The 26,836-nt window shown below is 37.0% G+C and overlaps 3 protein-coding genes and 1 pseudogene across 39 annotated transcripts; 3 read left to right on the forward strand and 1 right to left on the reverse strand.

Annotated features, from left to right (window-relative positions):
• Window positions 1-2,288: 2,288 nt before the first annotated feature.
• On the reverse strand, window positions 2,289-8,246 carry LOC133716280 (uncharacterized; annotated as a pseudogene).
• Window positions 8,247-10,233: 1,987 nt separating this feature from the next.
• LOC133716289 (uncharacterized) lies at window positions 10,234-20,903 on the forward strand. 35 transcript variants are annotated; one of them, XM_062143083.1, is made up of 23 exons: window positions 10,235-10,557; window positions 11,343-11,663; window positions 12,161-12,812; window positions 13,085-13,284; window positions 13,373-13,617; window positions 13,727-14,393; window positions 14,504-14,559; window positions 14,663-14,834; window positions 14,965-15,036; window positions 15,457-15,526; window positions 15,810-15,899; window positions 16,110-16,157; window positions 16,306-16,377; window positions 16,639-16,737; window positions 17,021-17,135; window positions 17,338-17,426; window positions 17,539-17,626; window positions 18,046-18,203; window positions 18,285-18,367; window positions 18,654-18,716; window positions 18,804-18,927; window positions 19,589-20,501; window positions 20,686-20,903. In XM_062143083.1, the coding sequence occupies exons 2-6, from the start codon at window positions 11,395-11,397 to the stop codon at window positions 14,314-14,316; spliced, it is 1,956 nt and encodes a 651-aa protein (XP_061999067.1). In that variant the 5' UTR covers window positions 10,235-10,557; window positions 11,343-11,394; the 3' UTR covers window positions 14,317-14,393; window positions 14,504-14,559; window positions 14,663-14,834; window positions 14,965-15,036; window positions 15,457-15,526; window positions 15,810-15,899; window positions 16,110-16,157; window positions 16,306-16,377; window positions 16,639-16,737; window positions 17,021-17,135; window positions 17,338-17,426; window positions 17,539-17,626; window positions 18,046-18,203; window positions 18,285-18,367; window positions 18,654-18,716; window positions 18,804-18,927; window positions 19,589-20,501; window positions 20,686-20,903. The 35 variants fall into 35 exon arrangements, with proteins under 35 accessions (XP_061998994.1, XP_061999067.1, XP_061999074.1 ...); XM_062143090.1 differs by lacking the exons at window positions 18,046-18,203; window positions 18,285-18,367 and adding an exon at window positions 19,023-19,369 and having other exon boundaries at window positions 19,589-19,672; window positions 20,425-20,501; XM_062143068.1 differs by lacking the exons at window positions 18,046-18,203; window positions 18,285-18,367 and adding an exon at window positions 16,837-16,863 and having other exon boundaries at window positions 17,021-17,209.
• Window positions 20,904-21,121: 218 nt separating this feature from the next.
• LOC133716451 (heavy metal-associated isoprenylated plant protein 27-like) lies at window positions 21,122-22,029 on the forward strand. Its single transcript, XM_062143163.1, has 2 exons — window positions 21,122-21,312; window positions 21,446-22,029. Exons 1-2 carry the CDS (start codon window positions 21,163-21,165, stop codon window positions 21,836-21,838), a joined length of 543 nt encoding a protein of 180 aa, XP_061999147.1. The 5' UTR covers window positions 21,122-21,162; the 3' UTR covers window positions 21,839-22,029.
• A 738-nt stretch (window positions 22,030-22,767) lies between these two features.
• Window positions 22,768-26,457, forward strand: LOC133716458 (uncharacterized). 3 transcript variants are annotated; one of them, XM_062143174.1, is made up of 4 exons: window positions 22,768-23,099; window positions 24,568-24,898; window positions 25,006-25,039; window positions 25,100-26,457. In XM_062143174.1, the coding sequence occupies exons 1-4, from the start codon at window positions 23,019-23,021 to the stop codon at window positions 26,163-26,165; spliced, it is 1,512 nt and encodes a 503-aa protein (XP_061999158.1). In that variant the 5' UTR covers window positions 22,768-23,018; the 3' UTR covers window positions 26,166-26,457. The 3 variants fall into 3 exon arrangements, with proteins under 3 accessions (XP_061999158.1, XP_061999155.1, XP_061999163.1); XM_062143171.1 differs by having other exon boundaries at window positions 25,006-26,457; XM_062143179.1 differs by lacking the exon at window positions 22,768-23,099 and adding an exon at window positions 23,110-23,664 and having other exon boundaries at window positions 25,006-26,457.
• The last annotated feature ends 379 nt before the right edge of the window (window positions 26,458-26,836 follow it).

The following is a 26,836-nucleotide window of genomic DNA, read 5'->3' on the forward strand; positions in this document are numbered from 1 at the left end:
TTAATCATAAATTACTCTTTTGGATATATCGGGATTCTCGAACAAAATCTTTTTTTTTTTTTTTTTTTTTTGAGTGGAAGACGTCAATAGAACCAACACACACACCCATGCAGTGTATCCCAGCATAGCTAGACTAATCACTGCACCGCAGACGCACGAACCATTGGGTGTTTTAATTAACCCAGGTCCCTCAAATCTGCTGGCCACGGGATGGAGCTGAGATTCGAACTCGAACAAAATCTTGGTTGGGAGATTGCGTAATATTCTTTAGTATCTAGGATTCTATTTCTGATTTTTATTCTAGTTTTGATTTTTATTTAATGAGGTTTAATTAGGTTTTCTAGTTTTAGTCTATAATAAATTATTCTTTTTGTTTTCTAGTTGTATTAGGTTTATGTTATGTGCCATATATATAAGGCACCTCTTAGATTGTAATTTTGATTCAAGTTATCAATAAAAAAAACCAAATATTAGAGAAATTTCTCTATGTTTCTTACGGTTGTGTCCGTAATTGCTAGTGGATTCTAGCTTATCTCATATGGCTTTCGACGCTTGACGGAGCCCCTTACTATCGTGTTCACGCTTCTCGCATCATTTGGTATCAGAGCGGGTATCGCCCGCTCCTTAGCAGACGACGGTCCAAGGGAGAAGTTCACTACCGCCAACCTCAACGACGCTGGTCGTAGAGTATCTATCAAAGAAAGTTTCGTTGAAGAGGAACATGCCAAGGGATTCGCCCTAGGACAACCTCATCAATCCAAAAAAAAAAAAAAAACATGGAACGTTGGATATTCACAACGCCGGATTACGACGACTTCCGAACTACATGTATCATCAACGACAAGGTATGCTCAGTAATAATTGACAGTGGTCTACGAGAGAACTTTGTAGCAAACAAAGTTGTGGATTATTTTCAATTACCGACAGTGAAGCTGAGTGATCCATACTGGATTCCATTTGGGGAAGATGAATATGCACAAGTAACAGAGGTTTGTAAAGTTCCTGTCTCTATGGGAAAATTTTATAAAGAAGAGATTACTTGTCATGTGATTGACATGGACGACACTAATGTGCTTTTTGGAAGACCATGGCATGAAAGTGTCAATGGTGGTTATTGCAATGACAACACATATTTATGTAGGTGGGATGCGCACAAAATTAAAATCAAGCCTAGAAGGAAGAACATCAAGAATGACCATCCTGAGATGTGTGAAAAGAAACATGAAGAAGCCACTTTGAAGATTGAAGAGAAACTTATTAAAGACAAGGAAGCTGATTCATTCATCACATCGATATCCATGTCATGCATGCTTAATAGTGTTCAAGACCAACCCAAAGAGAAGTCAATGGCCATTCCTTTTCAAGTGGAGGAGCTTAAGTTTCAAGATGCTTATTCTAAACTTGTCTACGGTATTAGATTCATGGTGATACCTTTTAATTTCGAGAATATTGAAGTTGATGGCTTATCATGTTTTATTCCTACTAATGATCGAGCTGCATTCCAGAGGAACTCGAGGTCGAGTTCTTTTCAAGTGGAGGAGACTGATGTAGGACGAGATTTTAGCCAATTTCAACAAAGAATCTCGAAAAGAAAGAAGCGTCTCTACATTAAGAAGAATGATTTGAATATTGGATATTGGTATTCAAATAGGCTTCTTAATGATGAAATTAATCATAAATTACTCTTTTGGATATATCGGGATTCTCGAACAAAATCTTGGTTGGGAGATTGCGTAATATTCTTTAGTATCTAGGATTCTATTTCTGATTTTTATTCTAGTTTTGATTTTTATGTAATGAGGTTTAATTAGGTTTTCTAGTTTTAGTCTATAATAAATTATTCTTTTTGATTTCTAGTTGTATTAGGTTTATGTTATGTGCCCTATATATAAGGCACCTCTTAGATTGTAATTTTGATTCAAGTTATCAATAAAAAAAACCAAATATTAGAGAAATTTCTCTATGTTTCTTACGGTTGTGCCGTAATTGCTAGTGGATTCTAGCTTATCTCATATGGCTTTCGACGCTTGACGGAGCCCCTTACTATCGTGTTCACGCTTCCCGCATCATTATGTTTTTATAATTAATGAAATGATTACTACAATAACTACACATTTTACCACAACCCACAAGAATTGATGTAAAAGTTGTAACGTTTGTTCTATTTGTAGTAATTACTTCAAAAACTATATCATTTACAAGATTATCAACCATTTTACAATTCTGACAACATTTATGTTGTGAACATGGTAAAATTAATATTAGAACAAAAAATATGTAAGTACTCAGTATTGTAAGGAGGTTCTCCGATCCATTTGATAAAAGTTGTCCAACTATGATATTTACATCTTTGACCACTCAATTACAATAACCACTATAAGTGTGGTCATGAGTACGTAGTAATCTTAATTCTACTAGGTGTAATTTATTATTTTGACATTATTTATTACTTGTTTCTGAACAATATTACATATCAAGAAAAAATGTGTTGTTAATATAATAAATTTTATTTTTTAAAATGACACATGTCAACATTTAAGTGGGTAAGTGGGTAACCTGTTAATTAGTTCAATAGGTTTCCACTACATTAATTTATTAAAAAATAAATAAATAAGGGTATGACATACATCAAGTTACCCTAGACGACCCTACATGAAAGTTTCCTACTACAATTTATTGATTCTTCATATATAGAGAACTTTTCAGAAGAATTTTTTAACTTTATTGCCAAGAACTAGAGGGGTAAGAGTCTTGTATGCTTTCTCTGTGGGATGGTAACTGTCCCAGAATATGTATTTTGAGGGATCGCTGCAAGTGCCCGGAGAGTATTTATTACAAAGAATGCTGACCTCAATATTTCCTGTTCCGCAGCATCCTTTATTCACCACTTGAAATCCTGAATCCATACATACATATTGCATAAGTATCTACATATACAGTTAAAGCATTTCGGTTTTGTGAAGTAATAGCATAAAGATGCTACCATATTTTGAAGGGTTTTGGATGAGGGGGAGCAAATTGTTGTAGATATCAAGGTAGACAAGCCTTGCATCTGGAAGCTTCTTATTGAGGGAATCTATTTGGGAAGAGAGCTTGGAATTGAAGAGCCTTGCCGCTTGGTTACCGATCTTTGAACACCCTCTGTCTATGCCTCCACCCAATGTCCTCTGTGACGGCACACACCCAATTGGTGGCAAGCTTAGTACTCCAATCCTTCTTGCTCCTTGTCTATATAGTTCCTGCATGCAGTTCCATTTTTTCTCCACATTAACATAAGGAGCAAATTTAAAGTACATGTGTTCCATGTCACCCAATTAATATAGTATCATGCTACACGTGAGATAGACGTTGTTTTCATTTAAGTGGTCCAAGTTTACCTGATAGAAAATTGAAGCTGAATTGGCCATGAGATCTGTATAGGCCGGAATATCATAGTGAGGTCTCCTCAGTGGTGTAGATAAATACGTATTCGCAATGTCATCGCTTCCTATGCACACTATGTATATGCTTTTCGACACTATGGTAGCTGTTCTTTCCGGCCCAACTGCTGCATTTATCTTGCTTATGTACTCTTTGAACAGGTCTAACTGATCAGATAATGATAACACATTCTGATAGAGAAATAGAGTTAAAGCGGAAGCAATGTAAGAAGAGCAGGAGGGAAGACAGATGTACACCTAACACATTTTACTTACCACTATTTGGGGTGTCAGTGGATCATAGCCTGAACCACCTGAGGCAAAACTTACACCAGTAAGTAGATCTTGAATCTGTAGCTTCGGGTCCAGGTAAGCTGGCAATGTGTTCTTGATTCCAAGTTCTTCAGCTGAAAAAAAAAAATTAATGTTTTTTCAGTTGTTAATTGATTGAGCAAGTAGCTAGAAAAATCCAGTTTCCGCCTTTTTTCTTTTTTTAATTTGTTCTTCTTGTTAACCAAAAGCAACAGTAGTAGTGTGAATTAAGTAATAATGCAGAAACATCTTATAATCTACAAGACTAAAACCTTATTTAGATTTATTACCTATAAAATCCGAGGGGACTTTTCCATTACTAAACCGTCCGGTAGGCTTTTTTCCTATGTAGTCCCGCCCATAAGGTTGGAAATTGCACTTGACTATAGTCTTGACATAGTTGTTGTTGCCAGGATCAACTATCGAATCTCCAAAAACAACAAGTGCAGGAACTGTTTTGTTCTTTGGTAGTATTACAGCAGCATCAGCATTATGGTGGATGAATGCAACTATAATGATTGAAAAAACTTGGAAAAATGAAGACGAATTAGGAAGAAATTCTTGGCGGGATAGAAAATTCATTGTGTTAAATTAGTACTATATTCTCACTGCTTTTCAGGTTTCTGGATCTAGCTTACTAGACATCCATATTTAAATTGATGCGTATCTACTTCACCTAAAAAAGAAGCTAATTAAGAGTTATGTTGGGAATTATTATGGGGCAAATATGATGTACAGTGTATTAGTTGTTAGATAATAGTTTGGTTTATAATTTAATGTAGCTTTTGATCATTGCCAATCGTAAGTTGCATGTACGTTATGTTATGTTCCCCTGTTAATATGATCGATGTGACATATATCAATTTCAATCTGTAGTCCTGGAATACTGGATCTTACTTAGTGACAAAAGAAGATGAACAAAATCAAATAGTACTGCAATATCAAATAGTCTTTGCTTCTTGCATTGCTTCATTTGCTTGTTGCAGATGAACATAATTGCTGATCGAAGCAGGCAAACCCGAAAAACCAGCTTACGGTTTCGATTGGTTTTGAGTTTGTTACTTAAAGTCTTAGTTAAATTGGATTGAATTGCAGTATGGATTTCTGTAGCTGCTTTTGACAATCATTGTTAACAAATCTTGAAACAAGAATTAATGAATCTGCAAATGTCATGGTATTTAATTTCATTTCAATCATTAACTATTCTCTGGGACATTTTGGGGCCAGCTCTAAAATCTGGATAGGGTATAGTAATGGGACATTAAATATCCAACTGCATATTTATGGTCACTGTGGCGGAACTGTGTTTCGGTCCGACGGGGTCCGGACCCCCCAACCTTACTGTCAGATATATATTTATATGTGCATTGCTGTTAACCAATCTAAGGAAAAACCTTCCATTCAGAGGACCCCCCTCCTCCTCCCAAATCCACGTGATAATCAATTCATATATGAAAGTTTAATAAAACAATCACTAACAGTAATATTAATTAAAAATTAGGTTGCTTTTTTTTTTTTTTAAACCAGAGTTATCTATCGATTTGTTTTGAATTTATTGTTTACTTATGAATTATATTGAATATGATTTTTAATTTATTTTCGGTGTAGGTTTTTTTTTTTTTTTTTAATTTATGTCTCGGACCCCCCCCCTCCAATGTTTAAATCCTGATTCCGCCCACTTTCTAACAAATATCAAATTCCATGTTCTTCAGCAGTACCATATATAGTACATCTTGCATCTGTTGATGATATTTCAAGCCAATTATAGTGATCATTCAGGCAAAAAGTATTCTTCTAAGTACGTTTTAATGAAAGTCCTCGCTCTAATATTCAAAATTCTAAGTTTGATTTTTAGGGGAACTTCTGGAGGTGATATAAGGCAGCTAATTTCTGCGTTGGGTTTCAGAGACTGCCTCGATTCTTATTGTTTAGTTCAAACATTGATACTTATAGAGCAACATATTTGTATTTTTAGTGCAACTTTCAGGGTAGATAGATGTAATTAATTTGATCTCTACCTAACGAGGCATGTTTCATGACTTCCAACAAAAAAAAAATGGCATTGTGACATATGAGTGATATGACCTACAAATCATTATTGTTTCACAACATACACCAGCATTTTTAATATAAGGAGTTATACATCGATTTCAATCACTTTCAATGAATAACTACATCAATGGGAATACCAATGGCAGCTAAGACATGGGGACTAACTTGGTTTCAAGTAACTTGAAAAATGAATAGTACAAAATGCATACAATTTTGGTCGAATTTACTGATGGCAAAAACAGAGAAGTTTCTACTAAACTGAGCTCATCTAACTTTAATAGTACACCTTGAGGACAGTAAAAAAAGAAGAAGAAGAAGAGAGAAACACACTAAAACTGGCACTTAATTTATTGAGAGAGACGAGGAGGGTGAGTAGTTTCAGAACAATTTGTGAATTTCCTTATCGAAAGCCATGGGGACAAGGGTCTTGTATGCCTTCTCTGTGGGATGGTAACTGTCCCAGAATATGTATTTCGATGGATCGCGGCAAGTGCCCAGAGAGAAACGAGTACAAAGAATGCTGACCTCTATGTTTCCAGTTCCGCAGCACCCTTTATTCACCACTTCAAATCCTGCACACTCCATAAACCATTGTGTTAAACGAGTAATGAATCTGCATTGTGGCCTTTAGGTTTTACTGTTTTAGGGTCATTATCACAGTGGGCGAGATAGACACATTATTGTATACACTCAAGATTAGATTTAATTTTTCTTTCCTAGCTACAAGGTGTACATTGCATATAATCATGTGCTGATCTCTCTCATAATATCTTCTCCTTGTGTATGGCTAAAGAATATGATCATCCTGTGAATTACTAGCAAGTAAAGTCCGGATAATAGTTGGTGCCTCTAATAATATATTGGTCAAAGATAATGAAAATATATGATGATGATGATGATTGATTACCATATTTAGAAGGATTTTGGATGATGGAAACCAATGGATTATAGATATCAAAGTAGACAAACTTTGCTTCTGGAAGCTTCTTATTGAGGGACTCTATTAGGGAAGAGAGCTTGGAGTTGAAGAGGCTAGCTGCTCGATTGGCTTTGGCTGAACACCCTCTCTTTATGTCTCCACTCAGTGTCCTCTGTGATGGCACACACCCAATTGCTGTTATACCTACTACTCCAATCTTTCTTGCTCCGACTCCATAAAGCCCCTGCAGTCCCAATCACCCACATTAGCACGTAATAAAGCCTATTTCGGCACTTCCATTTTCTTCCCTTGCATATATAGTTGCACGGTATTCTTTTTTCTTTTTTCTTTTTGAAAAAAAATAAAATAAAATTCAATTAATTTCTTTTTTTTGTATGAATTTGAAATTGTGTGACACGATACAAGCAACGAGTTGGATCGGTATAATGTCAATAGGAATATACAATACAAGAGGTCTTTCGACATCCAGTACACACTAGCTAGATGGGTTCATTAATTGGGAGTTCTGAATTAGGTTTTGCAAATTAATACCATTTTGATACATGAGCAAACCACTTCTTTGCTAAAAGACAATAAATTAACTCATCATGTGGGTCTATAATTACCTGAAAGAACTTTGAAGCTGAATTGGCCATGAGATCTGTATAGGCTGGAATATCGTAGTGAGGGCTCCTGAATGGTGTAGAGAGGTAAGTGTTTGCAATGTCATCACTTCCTATGCACACAATGTGTACTCCTTTTGACACTATAATTTCTCTTCTTTCCACCCCAACTGCTGCATCTATTTTGCTTTTGTACTCTTTGAACAACTCTAATTGATCTGATAATGATAACACATTCTGATAGAAAAAGAGTTAAAACGATGCAAGTATATGAAAAACACATGCTAGATTAAGTAAGTGTGGAAGAGTGAGATGTGTACCACTATTTTGGGAGTGAGGGGATCATAACCAGAACCACCAGAGGCAAAACTTACACCAGTAAGTAGGTCTTCAAGCTGCAGGTTCGGATCCAGATAAGCCGGTAAAATCTTCTTGATTCCAAGTTCTTCAGCTGAAAGTTGAGCAAGAATTAGTCTTTCGTTAAACAAGAGCGAATGGTATTATACTACTATAGCAATGCAGTAACATATAAGAACACGAAAAGAGTTCAAGTTAGATTACGTACCTATCAAGTCCGAGGGGACTCTTCCGTTGCTAAACCTTCCGGTAGGCACTCCTCCGGCGTAGTCCCTCCCATAAGGTTCAAAGTTGCATTTTACTATAGTGTTGACTAGGTTGTTGTTTCCGGGATCCACTATTGAATCTCCCCAAACAATCACTGCCGGAAACGTTACATTTTTTGGTAGTGTTAAAGCAGCAGCACTATGGTAGATGATGAATGTAACAATGATGACTGGAAAAAAGAGAGGAAGTTTTTGGGTGAGAAAATTCATCGTATCCAAGTGTACTCACTCTGCTGCTTTCGGTTATGGCAGTGGTCTTTTTAAGCAGCTCCACAATTGACCCTATATTTTCTCTTGGGCTCCATAACTATAATATTGTAGTAGTTGTTAGGTAAATTTGGTTTGGTGTAAATGTAATGATATGCATGTGTTACTTTCAGATGCAGCACGGCAATGCCAAATAGGCAAATAGTCCTACTTGTTTTGGAAGGCAAAATTAATAGGAGTATCTAAACCATGAAACCAGCATAGGGTTTTATTTTGTTTGATTCTCAATCTGTTAATTGGGACTAATAAATGGTTTGCCAGATTTGGAAAATTATGTCCATAACCCAGAAACAAGAAACTACTAGTGTCAGTGGTATATAATTTCTTGCCCAATATATCAATAATTGTCCTCAACCAACCATAAAAATCTACATATAACTTTTTGAGAATAATGTAGCCAACTGCAATTTTTTCTACAACCAGAGTGATATGTCTACATCTATCTATTGATGATATTTCAACCCAATTTTAAGGTAATTGAAGTTAAAACGTAGATTTTTATGGTTGGTTGAGGACAATTAAAAGGATTAAAAGTCTAGGCAAAAAATTATTAGAATGCCTATATGAGAGAAGTCATAGAACACTCTCTTTTTAAAAGCGCCAGAAGAGGTCTCTTATGAACGAGTAGTGTGCTTCCCATTTTGTCTCTCTTCTGTTTTGGGTTTGTTCCACCGTTTCATCTCAGAGAGAGAGAGAGAGAGGAGCGAAGGGATCCGGAACAGAGTCCGTTTATTTTTATCTATTGTCGACTTTTGAAGTGGTGCATTTTGCGTCCACTGTGCTTCCATTGCTGCGGAGTAGAGGATTGCGGCAGAGTCGAGGTTCGAGTAACCCCCTTCCCATACTGTGCCACACTGCCACTGTGTGTGTGTGTAGGGTAGGGGATTTGAATAAAGGAGGAAGCAAAGACTCCAAAAGTTTGTGAACCGCGTCTGCATGTTCTAGTCCTTCCCCCAAGTCTTCGGGATGAAAAAGAAAAAGAGAGTAGATAAATAAAATGAGGAAGTTAAATCAGAAGCTAGAAGAACGCGAGAGACTTCCCCAAGTCTTTGGCCCAGATCAGGAGCCAGTGTCTTTTCAAAATTCCCCAATTTTATCTGAACTTTATTTGCAAATTATGCCTCGAGATTTCGGCTTCGTCCATTCATACCTGCGATTCAAGGGCAATCATAAATTTGAAAATTAGCCATCTCCACGTGAACATGATTCACATTGGCATTGGACTCGACGACTTGCTATTACTGGACCATGATTCACGTTTCTCCATTGACGCCAGTAAGAAGAGAAAATCGTGTCAAAATATGGCCATGCAATGAAGATACGAGTAAAATAAATCAATTTATGCTTCATGTGCAAAGAAGAGTAACGGTTGAAGAAAAATTGGTGTGATTAAGTGATTATTTTGACTGCAGTAGAGTCTTTAATTAGAATTTTTAAAATGCAAACTGTATGAAGACTTTTAAATCAGAAGGTTAGAGCATCTCCAACAATATAAGTTACTTTTTAGTTAAAGTTGTGAAATATAGCTATTAATTTAACAATGTTGCTCCAGCAATAGTAGCTATTTGTAAGTGATAAACTATGTTTTTTCCAATTATAAACTGACATATGGACAAAAGAGGAGAGAGAAATATAACTTTTACTTTAGCTATTCTTAATTGTCTATTTTAGCTAAAATTAAATTTAACTTAGCTATAGCTAGTCTGTTGGAGCTGAATTTTGCTTCAAAACTAGTTATATATAGCTAAAAATCGAATTTAGCTACTATGTTATAACTGTTTATCCAACTTTTCAGATTTCGATTTTTAACGTATAAATCATCTGACCGTTTATTTAAAATTCCTCATTACACTAAGTTGGCAGGATCAATTTGCTATAAAATTGGGCTTTAAGATTGTTTGTTCACATTTCACCCCTACATTAGCTCGTGTAGTTGGAGCCCAAACAAACCAACCCCCGAATGCACAACCACCTCCTCCAAACCCACAAAAGATAAGCCCCAAAAACCTTTCACTAAAAAAAGAAAAAAAACTTAGTATCTGAGTGCCTTCAGACAAAATCGAACGGAAGACCTACGCACCAACGAAGAAACCTAATATATATATATATATATTTTGGCTAATTCTTAAAAACTTCTGTAAATTTCACCAGTAAATTAGCCATTTCAGGCTTCAGGTTCAGAACTCTTATCAAAACACTAGTGTCTTCTTCAGTTCTTCTCCAAGCCGACATGAATTCAGTGACCGCTGCCTGAAAATGTCACCGGAGCTCTTATCAGACTACTCTCTACTACTTCTCAAGTCTTCATCTTCCTGAGAGGAACTCACCCACAAACTAACAAGGTAATCGTTTTTTTTTTCTGGGTTTCTGTCTTTTCTGTTTGTTTATCCAATAGTGGTGAATTTTTATAATTGGAATTTTTTATTGTAAGTGATAGGTTATGTGCCAAATTAAGCCCAAGGGAAGCGAATGAAGTGTGCTCTGATTTCTTCTTTTTTGATATTTTTGGGTTGTTCTTAATTGTGGTTTTGTTCTGTTTCTTTTTTATGTTTTGGGTTCATTTTCATGTCGTGAATGGTTGCTTGGGTTTTGGGGTTTGGATAACAAGGTGGTTGCTTTTCTGGGTTTAAGTGGGGTTTAGTGTTTCTTGGTCAGTTGGGTTTTTCTAAGTTGGTTATGTAATGGGGAATACTGGTAGGACGCTGTAGCTAAGCTCAGTTGAGATGTGAGATTCCAATTTTTAAGAATAAATTTTCGAAAAAGAAAAAAGAAATAGAGGGTGTGAGCAGTGATTTTGGGGATCATGGGTTTGTAGCCGAGTTCAGTAATTTTGTTCGTGCTGCCCAGTCTGAGTTTGTTAATAAATCAATTATGCACTATTAAGTTTTGTGTTAGACATTTGGACAACAAGGCATGTTGGAGTTTTGAATGTATTAGATTGTGCATCTTTTTTGCATAGGCGGTATGATCTTACGATGTAATTTTATGAGTTGATTTTGAAGAACACTTACCTATCTGAAGTAGAATCCCAAGTTTTTACCATGGAAGTAGATAAGAAGCTTTTTAATTTTAGTGTTTTATGGGATTCCTTGGTTAATTCATGGGGTTCTCTCTGCTGTATTTGCAGATTGTAGTTAAGCTCGTTCGATAGTATACATTCCAGTACGAATCTGAACCCGATGGATATTGTTGAATCTATACAAGATCTTCCAGTTCAGGATCCACCAGTGGAGGAGTTCTCCTCTGTTGATTTGACTTGGACCAAATTTGGCAATTCCGAGAATCATGATGATGCAGCCCTCATTCCTTATGACCGAGTAGACGAATTTATAATCGGTGAATGCTCAAATTTAGAGTGTCCAACGCGATTTCATATTGAGAGGGGAAGAAAAAGAAAGAAGGGCATCTTAAAGGAGTACGCTGATGATGAGTATTTGGAATATAAGCTGTGAGTAAATAACTTCTTAAACTTTTCTATCTTATTGCTCTTACATTTTCTGCTCTGAGGGACAACAGACTTCTTTTCAATATTATTTTAACTCTGCTTTGATAGTTTGAAACCTTTGAGTTTTTTGGCAACTCTGAAGCGTGATTCAAGATTTCATTCTTAATAAAGTTCTGAAAAAAATTATTTGTGTGCCTGTGTGTTTGTTTTGCTGTTTAAATACTCAAGCTTCTGATGACAGCATTGGTATTTAGTATCCTAAAGTTAATACTTAATACTGAGATATGGAATTGTTATAAACAACAGCTTAGACCTGTTTATGGTAGAGAATCAGTCACAAATATAATACTGTAGTTTAGCTAACAAATAATTCATAAGTGGAATGACTGTTCAGATGGACATGGAATGATCTATTTCTAGCTTTAAGATTTCATCGTTGCTGCTGTTTCATTAACTTGTGCACCTACAGTTATGAAGTTGATTTTTCTTTCTCCTTGAAGGTATTGGTGTTCTTTTGGTCCTGAAAATTATGGGGAAGGTGGGGGTATTTTACCTAGCAGAAGATATCGACTCAACACCCGCAATCGCGCTGCTAGACCTCAATCTATGCGGGGCTGTACATGCAATTTTGTGGTGAAGCGTCTCTATGCACGTCCATCACTTGCACTACTTATCTATCATCAGAGGCGTCATGTGAACAAATGTGGTTTTGTTTGCCATGGCCCACTTGATGGAGATGCCATTGGTCCCAGAGCCAAGACAGTTCCATATATCTGTAATGAGATTCAACAACAAACAATGTCTATGATCTATCTGGGTGTTCCTGAAGAGAATATACTAGAAAAACACATTGAGGGGATTGAGCGATATTGTGCTTCAAATGCAAAAGTCAATAGCCTTGCTTCCCAGTATGTCCACAAACTTGGGATGATTATCCAAAGGTCTACCCATGAATTGGATCTTGATGATCAAGCCAGCATCCGCATGTGGGTTGAGCGCAATAAGAAATCCATATTCATTCATCAGGATACTTCAGAAACTGATCCTTTCATTCTGGGGATTCAGACGGAGTGGCAACTGCAACAATTGATACGTTTTGGCCATCGCAGTCTCATTGCAATTGATTCAACATTTGGCATAAAGAGACTTAAGGTAACACATCCATTATGCTGCTTGATTTGTTCCATATGCTGTTTCATAAACCAATTTTGTTCTAGGCTTTTTAGGATCCGCTGCCAGAAGTAATTGTCATAATGAACAAGTCAAACTCTTGTGTGTCTATCTTGGTGTAATTCTAACTTTTGTGCCGTCAGATTTTCAATAGTTACTGAGTCATGAATGTACAAGTCAGAGTTTTTATATCTATAGATCAAAGGATCTGCACTGAAATAATGGATATTTAACATGCGTGTTTGAAATGGCAGTATCCTTTGTGCACACTTCTTGTCTTTGATTCAAGACAACATGCACTCCCTGTTGCATGGATCATCACACGCAGCTTTTCAAAGCCAGATGTGTCTAAATGGATGACAGCTCTACTTGGTCGAGCTCGTAGTGTTGAGCCTGGATGGAGGGCCAGTGGGTTTTTAATTGATGATGCAGCAGCTGAGACTGATCCCATCAGGCAAGATGCCCCTCTATAATTCTGAGTGCATAAATTTTCTAGCTGCAGAATATAGTGCAATCTCATAGCTAGATTTCTGGTATTTCAGGGATATTTTTGGTTGTCCTGTCCTATTTTCCCTCTGGCGTGTTCGAAGATCATGGCTGAGGAATATTGTAAAGAAATGCAATAACATTGAAGTTCAACGGGAACTTTTTAAACGTCTGGGTAATATTGTGCATGGCATTTGGGGTGCAAGTGATACAGCGGTTGCCTTAGAACAACTTACCCAGGATTTTGTTGATCAGACTGCTTTTATGGAATATTTTAAAAGTCATTGGGTGCCTAAGATTGGTAAGATGTCTCTCTCTCTCTCTGGTGCACATACTTGTCATTTGTCAACATCATGTCGAATCTTCTTAAAATTATGTATTAACTTATCATTAATTTTTCTTGGTAACAGAAATGTGGCTTTCAACAATGAGAAGTCTTCCGCTTGCAAGTCAGGAGGCATCTGGTGCTATTGAAGCATATCACGTGAAGTTGAAAGTGAAATTGTTTGATGATTCACATCTTGGAGCACTCCAAAGAGTTGATTGGTTAGTGCACAAACTGACAACTGAGCTGCACTCAGGCTACTGGCTTGACCGATATGCTGATGAATGTGATTCTTTTCAAAACGTCAAGGAAGAATATATTGCTTCTACATCTTGGCACAGGGCACTGCAAATTCCTGATTCTGCTGTTACCTTGGATGATAAAAACCGTCTCTTTGCCAAGGTTTCAAGCCAGAAAGACAGTAGCATTGTACATCTAGTGTGGAATCCCGGATCAGAATTTTCCTTTTGTGACTGTGTGTGGTCGATGCAAGGAAACATTTGCAAGCATGTCATCAAAGTCAATATGATCTGTGAAAGTCATCAAGGTTATCAACCTTCCATGTCTTTCCAGTCATTCAAAGAGTTGCTCGTCAGCCTATCAAAGAAACCAATGGAGGATGCAATTTCACAAGATCTATCAATGGTCTCTGCTGTGGTTCTTCGTCTCGCTTAGATTGATAGTGAGGGAGGTTGTTGATCGGCATAGACAGGTCTCAATTTTCGTTTGTTTCCAGCTTGGAGGCATAAAAGGTAACTGCTTGATGTTAATTTTTGGGTTAATTTTGTTGGGTACGGTTTTTTGGGATTATTCGATTAAGGGTTTTGTGTAAAATTTCATCAGCATGAGCTTTGTTTCTCAGATTGTATCTGAATTGCAAAGCTCTGATTTTTGGTGTGGATGGAGGATTTTAATTAGGTGTGTTCTTCGTTCTTTCTTTTGTTAAAGGATCACCGAATTTCATATATATATATATAGATATGTATTCTGATGATCAAGCTGTTTGGTGTATTGACTCCAGCCGAGCTCTTTCTTTCTGTTCTTACCAATTGATGCCCGAGTATATAAAGCAAAACGTGTAATCTGCTGTGTTCGGGAAGCCTCCATCAACATCCGGAATCACTGTTAGTAACCTCAGAGTCGGCAATCATGCAGAATCACCAACAGTGAGGACTCGATAAGAGTTCGACTTTGTAAGATCAACATCAATATCGTCGTTATCCATCTTTTCTTCACATACCCAAACTGATTTTGTTTGATTTTCATGATATAATCGTCTTTCTGAAAACGATTGATGTTAGATTGGTTTTCTGTCATTTGCAGTCTCTGTAAAAGTTCAAGGAGTGAGATACAAAAGAGCAAAGGACAAATCAATTTACGTTTGTTTTGGAGAAGGTACATGTCGATATTATAACATTGATTAGAACAAAACTTGGAGTCAAAAGCTTTGCTTGAGTTAATATACTGAGAGGTCCAAATGTTTTATGAAGTATAATCGTTTTGCCTGTGGGGTTCAGCGTTTTGGGATTATTCGATTAAGCGTTGTATAGAAAATTTCATCGTCCTGACTCTTGAGTTTTTGATAGTTTATTCTAATAGATTGCTATTTAAAGTGGTCTGTGCTTTGGGTTCATCTGTTTCTTTTGCATTGCCTTTGTTATAGATTTTGTGTTCATGTAGAGTATACATCGAACAGTGCTTGCAACACAATCTGTATGCCTACTATATTTTCTTTTTCTTTTTTTGAGGTTCTACTTATCGTTTATAAGCTCAAATGGTTTTTTTTTATTATTAATTAGTAATTTCTTTATTCAGGGCACGATTTGCTGCACGAATGAGATTCAGAGAAAATTCTTGACTGCCAATTCTAATCCCCTTAACAGAGGTAAACTTTTAAACCTTTTTTCCTTTTGGGAATTTGATTAAAGTTTGTTCCTTTTGCTTTGTGTGATTGAAACTTGGTTTGTTATCGATGGTTTTGTGGTTTTGTGGTTTTGAATCGGTGGTTTTTGTTGTGGTTGGGTTTCAATTGATTTGGGTTTTCATGTTTTAGGGTATTGATTTGGGTTTCGACGTTTTTGTTGAGGTTTTGATTTTCGGTGATTACAGAGGTTTGGGTGTTTTCTTTGTCTTTGAGTGGTAATGACTGTTTTGTTTTTACTCTCTAGGTTTTTTGCAAAGGAGTATGTGGATTGTTCTTTTGCCGCTGTTCCTGGTTTTGTTAATTGCTGTTAGTTGGTTGTCCTGTCGTGGTTCAGGTATCTAACTTTTGCCTTTAGATTATTGAATGTTCAGGTATTTTTGTGATTACTCGGCAGGGGGTATATTTGATAGAGGGTATGCAATGTTATGGTTGATTGTATAGAGATGGTTTGTTTGGCCGTTGTTGTATTTGGATGATAGAATTTGTTTCGGTTATGGTGGTTTATATAGTTGTAATAGATGGTTTGTTTGGTTTTGTTCAGCAGATATTGGGAACAGTGTGCGATCAAATTTTGGAAGTGCTTTGAATTCAGGTATGTAAAGAGTTATGCTCAGTGTTATTGAATCAGTTTATTTACAGAATTCCAACTATTGATCTTTATGTTGATAAATGTTAGTTTTATCATCTTTCTAAAAACAATTGATCTGAAATTTGTTTTTTTTTTTTTCTGTGATTTGCAGTCTCTATAAAAGGTCAAGCACTAAGATACGAATGAGAAGACAACAAATCAGTTTGGGTTCGTTCTGGAAAAGGTACATGGCAATATTTTGATTTATAAGATTGATCTAACAAGTTCAGTGGTTTTAAAATTCAAGTCGGTTAAAGGATTGCAAGCCTGAAAATGTAATTTAGGATAGGAACCTTTCGTTTAAGCCTGAAAATGTAATGTTGGATAGGAACCTTTCATTTAAGGAAACGTTGGGGACAGAAGATTGTAGAGGTAAAAATCTGTTGAAGCTTAAACCAATGCTGACTTTTGCTCTGTCTCAACCGGATTTTATGTTTTTGCCTAGACTGGTTAAGGAGCTTGATGATGCAGCAGTCAAAGTTCAGAAAGTTTTGTATATCAAACTCGAAGAAACCTTGCAGATCGTGCAGTGGTGGCTGAGGAGGTATGGTAATTATTTTGTTACATGCTTAGTATGCTTCAATTTCAGTTTGTTTTGATACAAAATGGTTTGGTTAATTTGGTTATTTTCAAATGGTTTAAGTTCTCCAGCTGGGACTAAGGAGCTATGGTAATTACTAAGCACTTGATTATTATTTCTCACCATTGAAATTGTACTTGAATTTGGTTTTGTTTTATTGTCATTTTTTTAAAAATTTTTAAATTTTATTTTATTTTATTTTTTATGGAAATGGTTTGATTGATTTGGCTATTTTCAAATGCTTCAGATGGAAACCTTTTAGATTCTGCAGCTCTCAAGCAGAGTTCTGTGTCATTCTTCGATGTTGAGAAGCCGGAAACCGCCTCTTTGTGGTAGGCAAGGGCTAGGACTAGGCTGCGAAGGTTTGTTCTTTTTCTTATACATACTACTTGATGAGAAAGCACAAAAGTTAGCTCTTCAACATTGGCTTGAAGCTGTAAGTTCACACTTCATAATCCCTCAAGAGAATAAGGCTAGATATTTCTTTTGAAAACTTATATTCCTTGCAATGTAAAATATGCATGATCTAATGTTAAGCCGTTTATTTCTTGATGTCCTATACAGATTGATCCACGCCATCGGTATAGACACAATTTACACATGTACTACGATTTGTGGTTTGAAAGTCAGAGCAGCCAGCCTTTCTTCTACTGGTAAGTGATTGACCTTAATGTTCATTTATTTTCACCATATAATGAACAAATATGTTGGTGAAACTTTTTCTGATGATCGATGTGATATTTGAGACTTATTCGTATAATCCAGGCTGAATGTTCGAGATGGCAAGGAAACAAATCTTGAGCTATGCTCGAGGACAGTTCTACAGAGTCAATGCATCAAGTACCTTGGACCGGTTAGTTCCAAACCTTCTCCTAACTCCATTTACCTTCATCATATTTGCTGCATAATCAAATTTATACATATATCTGATTGTGGTATCTTTGTGTTTGAATGTTTCAGAAAGAAAGAAAAGCCTATGAAGTAGTAGTCAAAGATGGCAACTTAAGCTCATACTAATTGATTTCTGAAATTCTGCAATCTATCAAAACAAAAACCTCTGTTCTTTCTTCCTTTTGTTAATTAAACATCATAAGAGTAAAATTCTGGATATTACTCTCTGCTCAGTTTCTCCAGAGTTTGGCAATTAGCACAACTTTTTTGTTTTCTGGAATAGAGGCTGTATCAGTTTTACCTACATTGTTTGTTTCTTTGTTTTGTGTGTTTTACTGGTTGTTTGTTAAAAAGTTGTTGGGCTACTGTCATGTATGCTAGGGACACTTAACCACAGCTTTGTACTGTTATAAGTTCCTTAACCAAATCAAATGAGAGACAGATGGTGGGGCACTTTAAAGCACCAAAAAAATTGATCCGATTAAGGACAGCCTCTATAAGATCTTAAGGCACAGCCTCTATAAAATGAGAGACAGATTGTAAGGCTGCTATAAGTTCCTTAATTGAATCAATTTTTTTGTACTTTAAACACTCATTCCATGGTTGTGGTTTTTGTTTAGAAAGTCATTGACTGGAAAAGTCAAAGGACAAGCCATTTCTATGGAGAGCTCTAAGAGGAGTTTCCACAGTAATATGCCCAAATGTATGCAATATCTACACCTGGAACTTACTGACTTAATTTTTGTCTTCCTATATTATCACGTAAAACATGCTCCATACATTATACATAGATCCCAATTCACCAACTTTATATTGCTCTTACTTTTGATATTCTTATATTATAATTTTGCTGTGAGCATGATATTGTAATCTATATCTACTGTTGCAAAGCCATTTAGTTTCTTAGTTGTCGCAATTTTCTTGACATCATACTTATTTTTGAAACTGAAACTTTAAAAATGTCTTTTGAATGTTATTTCTTTTGTCAGGATGGTTTCTCATCTAATGTTGGGACCTTGAAATGGGTAAACCATGTCATTCTCTTATCTCAGGTGCCTCTCTCTCTTCCTCTCAGTGTTAGAAACATCACCACTGTAAGAAAGGAATCTTTTTTTTACTATGATTAATAAGACTAGCAGTTAAATGTTTACAAAGGTGCTGGTGGCATTCAAGCTCTCATGAAAAGCAATGAAAGAAAATTAGCCGAAGAAGATGGGTCAATACTGATGGCCTCTGAAATCCCTTACACCATCATCAGGGCTGGTTTGTTACAAAAACTCTCCACGTGAAATTCAAGGCTTTTAACTTTAAAAAGATCAGTTGATACCAAAGTTTTCTCCTTTTTTTTTTCCTTGCAGCCATTAGAGAACTAACCGAATATATGTGGATCAATTATGCATAGTTTCTTCATGTCCTTTGTGAAATTCAAATCAGTTTGCTCTCTTTACATTGCTGTAATCTAATATACATGGGGAAAAAATATGTACTGTTCACATTTTGTAAAGGAGGCCTGAATTTTTTAGCAATTGTAAGCAATCCTAGACGATGTCTGAATAGATCATTATGTAAAGTTCACTCATATGATACAAAAGTGCATTGGTCGTAGGAGATTCTAGGTGTGTTGCAATGGCTCTTTTTTCAAATGAAAGAGAAACAGTCCACAAACAAGTAGCTGCTGAAACATCCCATGCAGAATGCATACTTGGTCATATTCCCAAATTTTGGATTCTTATGATATGTTTGATAGATTTGCTTATATTTACCATGTGATCATTGGTTTCTTATGAATTACTACAGTTTTTTTTTTCTATTGGTTTAGGTTGATCTTTATTTCAGCAAGAGTTTATATGTAACTAAGTGAATCACTCTCTTCAGATGCTAGGCATGAATTTCAAATATTTAAATCATGGTGGTTCTGTGGCAGGTTGAAACTGAATTTGAACAACAATGGGAGATGGTAAGGCGGAAGAATGGAAAAATGCGATTCACAATGGTGAACATGTTTGGGGTTAGCAGACTGTTGTTCATGTTCACTATTTTAGCACAGTAGAAGATAAAAAGCTAAAAGAGTTAATGGTGATATTGGAAACTTAAAGTAAGTTAGTAACTACTTTTAAAAGCTTAAAATCAGTAACAGGTCTGAAGGTGATGAGATAATTGATTCCCTTGAACCAGAGATAGCTCATTCTTCACCAATATGTTGGTCCAAATTTGCTTATGGGATTCAAAAGTCTACAGTTTGTTACCAAATGTTTTAATTTTTACAGCTTACTCTTTTTGATGCAAATGTTCCAAACTGATAGCATCCGCTTATCACAACCTAAAAACTTGCAGTAGTTTTCTTTTCTATTTGATCTTCAGCTTAGAAAAAAAATTTGCTTACAGGGAACTACAATCAATAAATTTTTAGCAGAAAATGCAACTTCAGAATTCTACAAAGGGATGCTTTTATTCATTCTAAACTCCTTATCTGATGTTTATACTTCTTTACTGCTTTAAACTCACAGCAGCATTGTTTTTTCTTTCATGTTCACCTTTAAAAAATAATTTGTTGAGAGTTTAAAATTTCTTCCATGTGCTAACTTTCAATAATTTGATGTGCATTTATGCTTTCTATTTTGTATTTTGTGAATGAGTTAATAACAATAACATGTTATAATTGAAATCATGCTCTGTTTTAACGTGATATGTCATCATGTGTGCTCAAGCTGTTCTAACCATAATGACCTTAAGAGATTGATTGTAGTATCTTGATATCAGGGTCGAGTGAGAAATTGGTTTTAGATAAAGAGAACAGAAGCCAATGCGACAGGAATAACTGGGGGAACCCATTCAAAGTAAGCTTTGTGGTTCGAGTTTGGGTTGCTCTGTATTTTCTTGCTTCTTATATTAAGCTAGCGTTTAATTTGAGTACATGTACGAAAATCTTTGAATTCTATTGTGATTCATATACCAACTGAGAGCTCGACTTCTGTCTTAGCAGTTTTTCTAACCACTTCTTGATGTGCATTGTTATATCAGGCATCTGAAGCATGGATAGAGTGCCTATTGAAAAAATGAAAAGCTTTTCATCAGCAAAGGTGATATGGCAATAACAGCTTGGACTGAGGACCAGCAGCATGAGATGAATATCCATTTAGATCGTGTATCATTATGCAACATCCATCAAACACTTCTCATTATTGTATTCTGTTTATTCCTTCATTAAACTATGTATACCAAGTTTGATTTCTCCATCAGATCAGTAATAAGTTCAAACCAAACAAAATCTGTAAATTTCAACAAAGATAATTGGTATTTCAACTATGTAATGTAACAAGATCAATCATAATCTCCACCATGTAACAATAAGTCCCGGGCACCTTGTCTAGTCAAAATGAAGCAAATGTGATAAAGCTAGAAGCCCCAGAAAGAACGTGTGCTTTCTACACTCTTCCACATAGGAAACTAACACGTGTCAGCCATCTATAGCTACACATACTCTGAGTTTGGCCGCCCATGCATATACTGTCGGTCTATATCTTGCAGCCAAATCTCGCTTTTTTGGGGAGTATCTCAAGCTTGCCAATGGGTTTTCTCAGTAAAGTCTCCGAGCTCCGTGCTAGGGCTCGGAGTCATAAAAAGCTCAAGAAGAACAAGCAGCTACAGGTATGTAATATGACACTTCTGAGTGTTCATTTCAGCTTAATTAGCATTGGTAGCAGACGCGTGAACGATTGTTAACTGTTGATTGATTAAACAACTGCGAGTGATATCGTGATGATTTTCTTTTGGCTATCAGACTGTGGAGATAAAAGTGAAGATGGACTGCGAAGGTTGCGAGAGAAGAGTGAAGAAATCAGTGGAAGGCATGAAAGGAGTCAATAGTGTTGAAGTGGATCCTAAGCAAAGCAAGCTCACTGTTATTGGCTATGTGGACCCCAACAAGGTGTTGCATCGTGTCAGGCATCGAACGGGGAAGAAGGCGGATCTGTGGCCGTATGTACCATACGACGTCGTCGAGCATCCATGGGCTCCCGGGGCTTATGATAGGAAGGCACCACCTGGGTACGTGAGGAACGTGCTGAATGACCCTGACCCTCAGGCTTCTGCTCTCGCACGTGCCAACTCCACCGAAGTGAAGTATACGACGGCGTTTAGTGACGAAAATCCAAATGCTTGTGTGGTTATGTAGTCATGGTATAATCTTTTTCTTTTTAGTTTTTACCTTCTCGCATTTGTAAATTTTTGGTTGTTGACCAAAGTAAATAGTTGACACTGTAAAAATTGCTTTGTGTAAGTTTGTAACCATGAGTGTGGAAGGGTGAAAATTCTGACTTTTGTTGAGCTTTATGTTAAAAGAAAATTATTTTAGGTACTCAACTGTTTTTAAATTGTTATGTTTTAGGTACTCAACTATTTTTAAATTGGAGTGTAATGACGCTTTCTCTTTACAAATAGATTTATAAATTGAAAGGCATTTGAGTACAACGTTTTAGGTACTAAACTGTTTTTAAAACCGTAGTGTAGTGATGTTTTCTCTTCACTAATAACTAGCTCTTTAACACGTGCTCCGCACATGTCAATTGACTTTTATTTTTTTATTTTTTTAAATGAAAAATGTTACAGCAAATTTTGAGGAAGTTTCTTCTTTTTTTATAAGAGGTATTGCAATTTTTTCAAATATGATATACTCTATTGACTGTTTTATCCTCATATAGAAATAATTTATTTATTAATATTTATATTATGTGAGGGCATATATGATACTTCATTCATTCAAGAATTAACTTAATTATATAAGAAGATATAAGATTTAAATCGAGAGGCAATCAAGTACAACTGAATAAACAAATTAACTGAGTAGGTAAATATGACTATAATTTTGTTTTAACCGTAAGTCCTCAAGAGTTTGGGTGGGCTGAATCTATATAGCCCAATTGATCCCTAGTGCGGCGTAAGCAAGCTCCAGCCTGGACACAGTGCTTTCAACTTTTCGCACATGCCGTACAAATTACGGAGTCCTCCGTCTGTCCTCACCACCAAAACGCGTCGTTTTGCCTAAACGTGTTGGTTGCCAAAGCAAGACCTACCGCTCCTCTATAAATACCCCACTTCAGCCCTTGAGAACTCCATTTTGGATCTGGGGCCTCTCTTTCTCTCTCTCTCGTCCCCAATCGCGATCCGCCCAAACCCTAATCCCAGATTCTTTGCCGTTCCCTCCCTTCCTCTCTGCGCGGGAGATTTACAAGGATCAAAAACCCTAGCCGCAGTTTTGTTGCGATTTAGATCGAGCTAGGGTTTTGAGAAATTAGGTTTTCTCAGAGATCCGAAACTAGATTTTGGGGCTTTTCGAGTTTGAAAGCTTGCGAGAAATGTCTCGGTGTTTTCCTTACCCTCCTCCCGGGTATGTGAAGAAGGGGATCTGCGATGAGGCTTTGATCGAACCGATTAAGGTATTGTTGAGCATCGTTGCTTTCTGGGTCTTTTGACTTTGTGCTCGACGTACTGTGTTCGATTCGGTTCGTTGTTAGATGTATTTCGTTATTGATTTGTGTAATAATCGAAACCCAGAAAGAAAAGAGGGAGAAAGAACAATCCGCATAAACTGTGTGGTGGGAATCTGAAATCGATAACTAGTCTTGACTCCTCTTAATGGAACCAAGTTAGGGCATGTATAATTTGACTTCCTGGGTATTTAGTTGGATTGACCCGGTTTTTTGATTTGGGGTTCTTGACTAGCCTAAGAACTAACCTTGTTACTTTAGGTATTGAACTCCTCTGTAGTTTTTAGCAATCGGTACTTGGGAGTAATTAGGTCCTTCCCTGTTGTATTGTGTTTGCGTTGGGAGTTTTGCCGAGAACATTCCGTATGTGTATAATCAAATTAGAAGCCCAGTTCTAACAATTGCAAACATCCCTTGCTAATGGTTAAGCTGTTCTGCTTATGTGTAGTTAAACTTTCCTGATTTTGACCACTCCTATTGTTTTGACCTCTCAAACCGCTAGCAATTGATTTTGGTAAGTTCATATGATATGTGTGAGAGTTGATGGTCGCCTATAGTACAAAGTGGGGATTAAGCTACCAATCTGGTTTCAGTTTACTTTTGCATTTCAAGAAGCACCAGGGTGTTTTGCTCATTGTTAGAACCATGGTGTGATGAGACTTTTCTTTTTCTCAATCCAAATAATAGAATTGGATTTATTTGTGAGAGTTCTTTTTTTTATTTCTTTTAAAAAAAAGAATCCTTTTAATGACCTATTTTTTTTGTTTCTTTTAAAACATTTACAAACAATTTTGTTTTTTCTTTTAAAATTCTTAGAATTAGAAAAGTAGCATAATATTCTCACACTGCCTACATGTGAACTCCTTTGATTTGCTGAGATTGAGCTTGCACTGTATTGGATTAGGCGGTGAACCTTTAACCTAAGTGTGCGTTTGTTGAAATGTTGAATATTGACGTGGGAGAATTTTTGATACCTACTTGTTTGTATAGTGTTTTGTTTAGGGTAGTCTTTTCAAGCTTGTTTTAAAATGCCTTGGTGGTGGAAATGGTAGACACGCAAGACTCTAAATTGTCTTGTGCTTAAGTGCATGGAGGTTCGAGTCCTCTTCAAGGCAAATGAGAGTTCTTGTAGTTTTTGGTAGGAGTAGCATATCACTTTCTGATGTAGGAAACCTTTAATATTCACCTGTTTGTTGAAACTGAGAAAAAGTAGTGATACATATAGATGAGGCATGATATTGCAACTTTTCATGATTAAGAGAATGGTCAATTGAATGAATCAATGCCATCTTAGGATGTCGTCTTGTTATCTGAGAATTTGTGCTTGAATGTCTTTCCTCTATGGTTTGTTTTGCTTGCTTGTTATGCAGACACTTTTGAACTATTCAGAAATTGATGTTACTCTGTATTTTTACAGCTCCAAGGAGAAGCTGAGAAGGCCAAGAAAGAAAAGAAGAGAGAGAAAAAACGAGAGAAGAAAGAAAAGAAGGCTAGAGAAAATGGGGAGGTTGAAGACAAGAAGCACCATCACAAAAAAGGGAACAAAGATGAAAGGCAACAAGAAGATGAGAAAGTCAGGGAACATGGCAAGAAGAGAGAACGTGAAGAAGCTGAAATTCTGGACATGAGTACCCTAACGGAAGAGCATCCAGTTGGTTCCCAGAATTCTTCTGACAGTACCGTTAACAGCAATAACAGCAACAAAAGGCAGAAGCAGAACTTGTCTCCTGAGTGCAGGCAAAATACCGGTGAGTGTATATATGTTACTTCCTTAGCTGGGAGAAAGCTGTTTGCCTGTTGTGTTTGATAAGAGTCACATGGGCACTGATATTGTTCATTCAATATGTTATTAAAGGGAGTATTCTTCGTATCCGGTTGCCTCTCCAAAGGCACAAAGATCAAGAAGTGCTACCGAGAGAGGACTTGCCTTCCCGGTTGCCTCCCCAAAGGCACAAAGATCAAGAAGTGCTACCGAGAGAGGACTTGCCTTCCCGGTTGCCTCCCCACAGGAACAATGCTCCAGAGGAACAGCCTTTTCGGTTGCCTCTCCAAAGGACCAATGCTCCAGAAGTTTCTCCCAGAGAGAAACTGCCTAGCCGGTTGCCTCTTCAAAGAAACAAAGATTCAGCATTGTTACCCAAAGAGGAACAGCCTTGCAGGTTGCCTCTACAAAGGAACAAACATCTGGAAGTGTTGCCCAAAGAGGAACAACCCTGCAGGTTGCCTCTACAAAGGAACAAACATCTGGAAGTGTTGCCCAAAGAGGAACAACCCTGCAGGTTGCCTCTTAAGACACAGAAAGAACCACCAGTGCTAACTCGAGAGAAACAGCCTTCTCTTAAAAGGCAAAAGGATCAAGATGTTCTACCCAAAGAGAAAAAGACTTGCCTGGTGTCTCTCCAAAGGACCAAGGATTCAGAAGTATTACCCAGGGAGAAACAACAGCCTAGCCAGCTGCCTCTCCAAGCGAACAAAGATCAAAAAATAGTACCCAGGGAGAAACAGCTTAGCCAGTTGCCTCTCCAAAGGAACAAGGATCCAGCAGTGCTATCTAGAGAGGAACAGCCCAGCCAGTTGCTTCTCCAAAAGCAGAAAGTTCCACAAGTGCTGCTCAGAGAAGAACAGCCGTGTTCTGTCTCTGGAAGGACTGGTGATGCCTCTGTTCAAGGTAGGTGTGAACCTGCTCCTGTACTTGGAAGGGATGTGGGAGAAAAACCCTGTTCTACTTCTGGAATTGAGGGCAAAGAAGACCGAAAAAGCAAGCGAAGAGCATCACAATACATAGAGCTATTTGAGAAATGGGTTGAGCCTCCTCTTTTATTAAGTTTACCACCCACAGATATTGATGATGATCAGGGATGGTTGCTTAAGACGAATAAGAACCCAAACTGTGGGGTTGAGAAATGTGTTGCTGCCAGTGACAGCTTGAGCTGTGGAGACTCGGTGTCTTGGCCACATGCTCGCCTCTTGCCTGAGGTTGATATATATGCTTTGCCATATACCGTACCATTTTAAACTTCTGTTGGAAATTTGAAGAGACACAAGTGAGGAGCTGAGAGCTGCCAGTGACCTTTGTGCTTCATATATTCTTTTTCTTTGGGAGTGTGGAGAGGTTGTTACCGCTCTTGTGCTGTTTTAAGGCCTTCAACGCCTGGAGCAAACTCTTGGTTGGGTTGGAAAAATAGCAACTGTAGAGCTTTTTGAGGAATGAAAGTTTCTTGTAGAGTAGATGAAATTTATTGATGTATTGAGAACATTTTCGATTCTTTTATCAGATACAATATCACTCAGTTTTGTCCTTTGCCTATTCTTGTCTCGTATTCTCCTCAATTTCTTCTTGTTAATTTTTAACGAACATCGTGTTCTACGCACTATGCGGTTTGGGGGGGTTTGAAGTTGCCCAAAGTTGCAGAGGTTTCTCCTGGTTTATATAGAAAAGAAGACCTGTTGTTCTACTGAAAACAAATGAACAATAAGTTGTCTTTGGTTGTCAGACGTATGTCATTACCACCACTACCACACCATGGGGACACTAAACTTGGCCGGCTCGTTTCCACTGCATCAGTACATTTGACCACGTCTCCACTCCACAATTTGACGATTGTCATTGTCTCTCTTCTTTGCCACCATTTACGCCTCTTATATCACTAAGAAACATCACCCGTCTATTGCACCACCTATTACGA

Source organism: Rosa rugosa, chromosome 1 (genome assembly GCF_958449725.1).
Source record: "Rosa rugosa chromosome 1, drRosRugo1.1, whole genome shotgun sequence".
Taxonomy (NCBI): domain Eukaryota; kingdom Viridiplantae; phylum Streptophyta; class Magnoliopsida; order Rosales; family Rosaceae; genus Rosa; species Rosa rugosa.

Coding starts and splice junctions, on each gene's coding strand:
- LOC133716289 (XM_062143010.1), top strand. CDS start 11,395: ATGGATATTGTTGAATCTATACAAGATCTTCCAGTTCAGGATCCACCA. Junction 11,664..12,160: donor GAGTATTTGGAATATAAGCT/GTGAGTAAATAA, acceptor TTCTCCTTGAAG/GTATTGGTGTTCTTTTGGTC. Junction 13,285..13,372: donor GCTGAGACTGATCCCATCAG/GCAAGATGCCCC, acceptor CTGGTATTTCAG/GGATATTTTTGGTTGTCCTG.
- LOC133716458 (XM_062143171.1), top strand. CDS start 23,019: ATGTCTCGGTGTTTTCCTTACCCTCCTCCCGGGTATGTGAAGAAGGGG. Junction 23,100..24,567: donor CTTTGATCGAACCGATTAAG/GTATTGTTGAGC, acceptor GTATTTTTACAG/CTCCAAGGAGAAGCTGAGAA. Junction 24,899..25,005: donor TGAGTGCAGGCAAAATACCG/GTGAGTGTATAT, acceptor ATGTTATTAAAG/GGAGTATTCTTCGTATCCGG.
- LOC133716451 (XM_062143163.1), top strand. CDS start 21,163: ATGCATATACTGTCGGTCTATATCTTGCAGCCAAATCTCGCTTTTTTG. Junction 21,313..21,445: donor AGAAGAACAAGCAGCTACAG/GTATGTAATATG, acceptor TTTGGCTATCAG/ACTGTGGAGATAAAAGTGAA.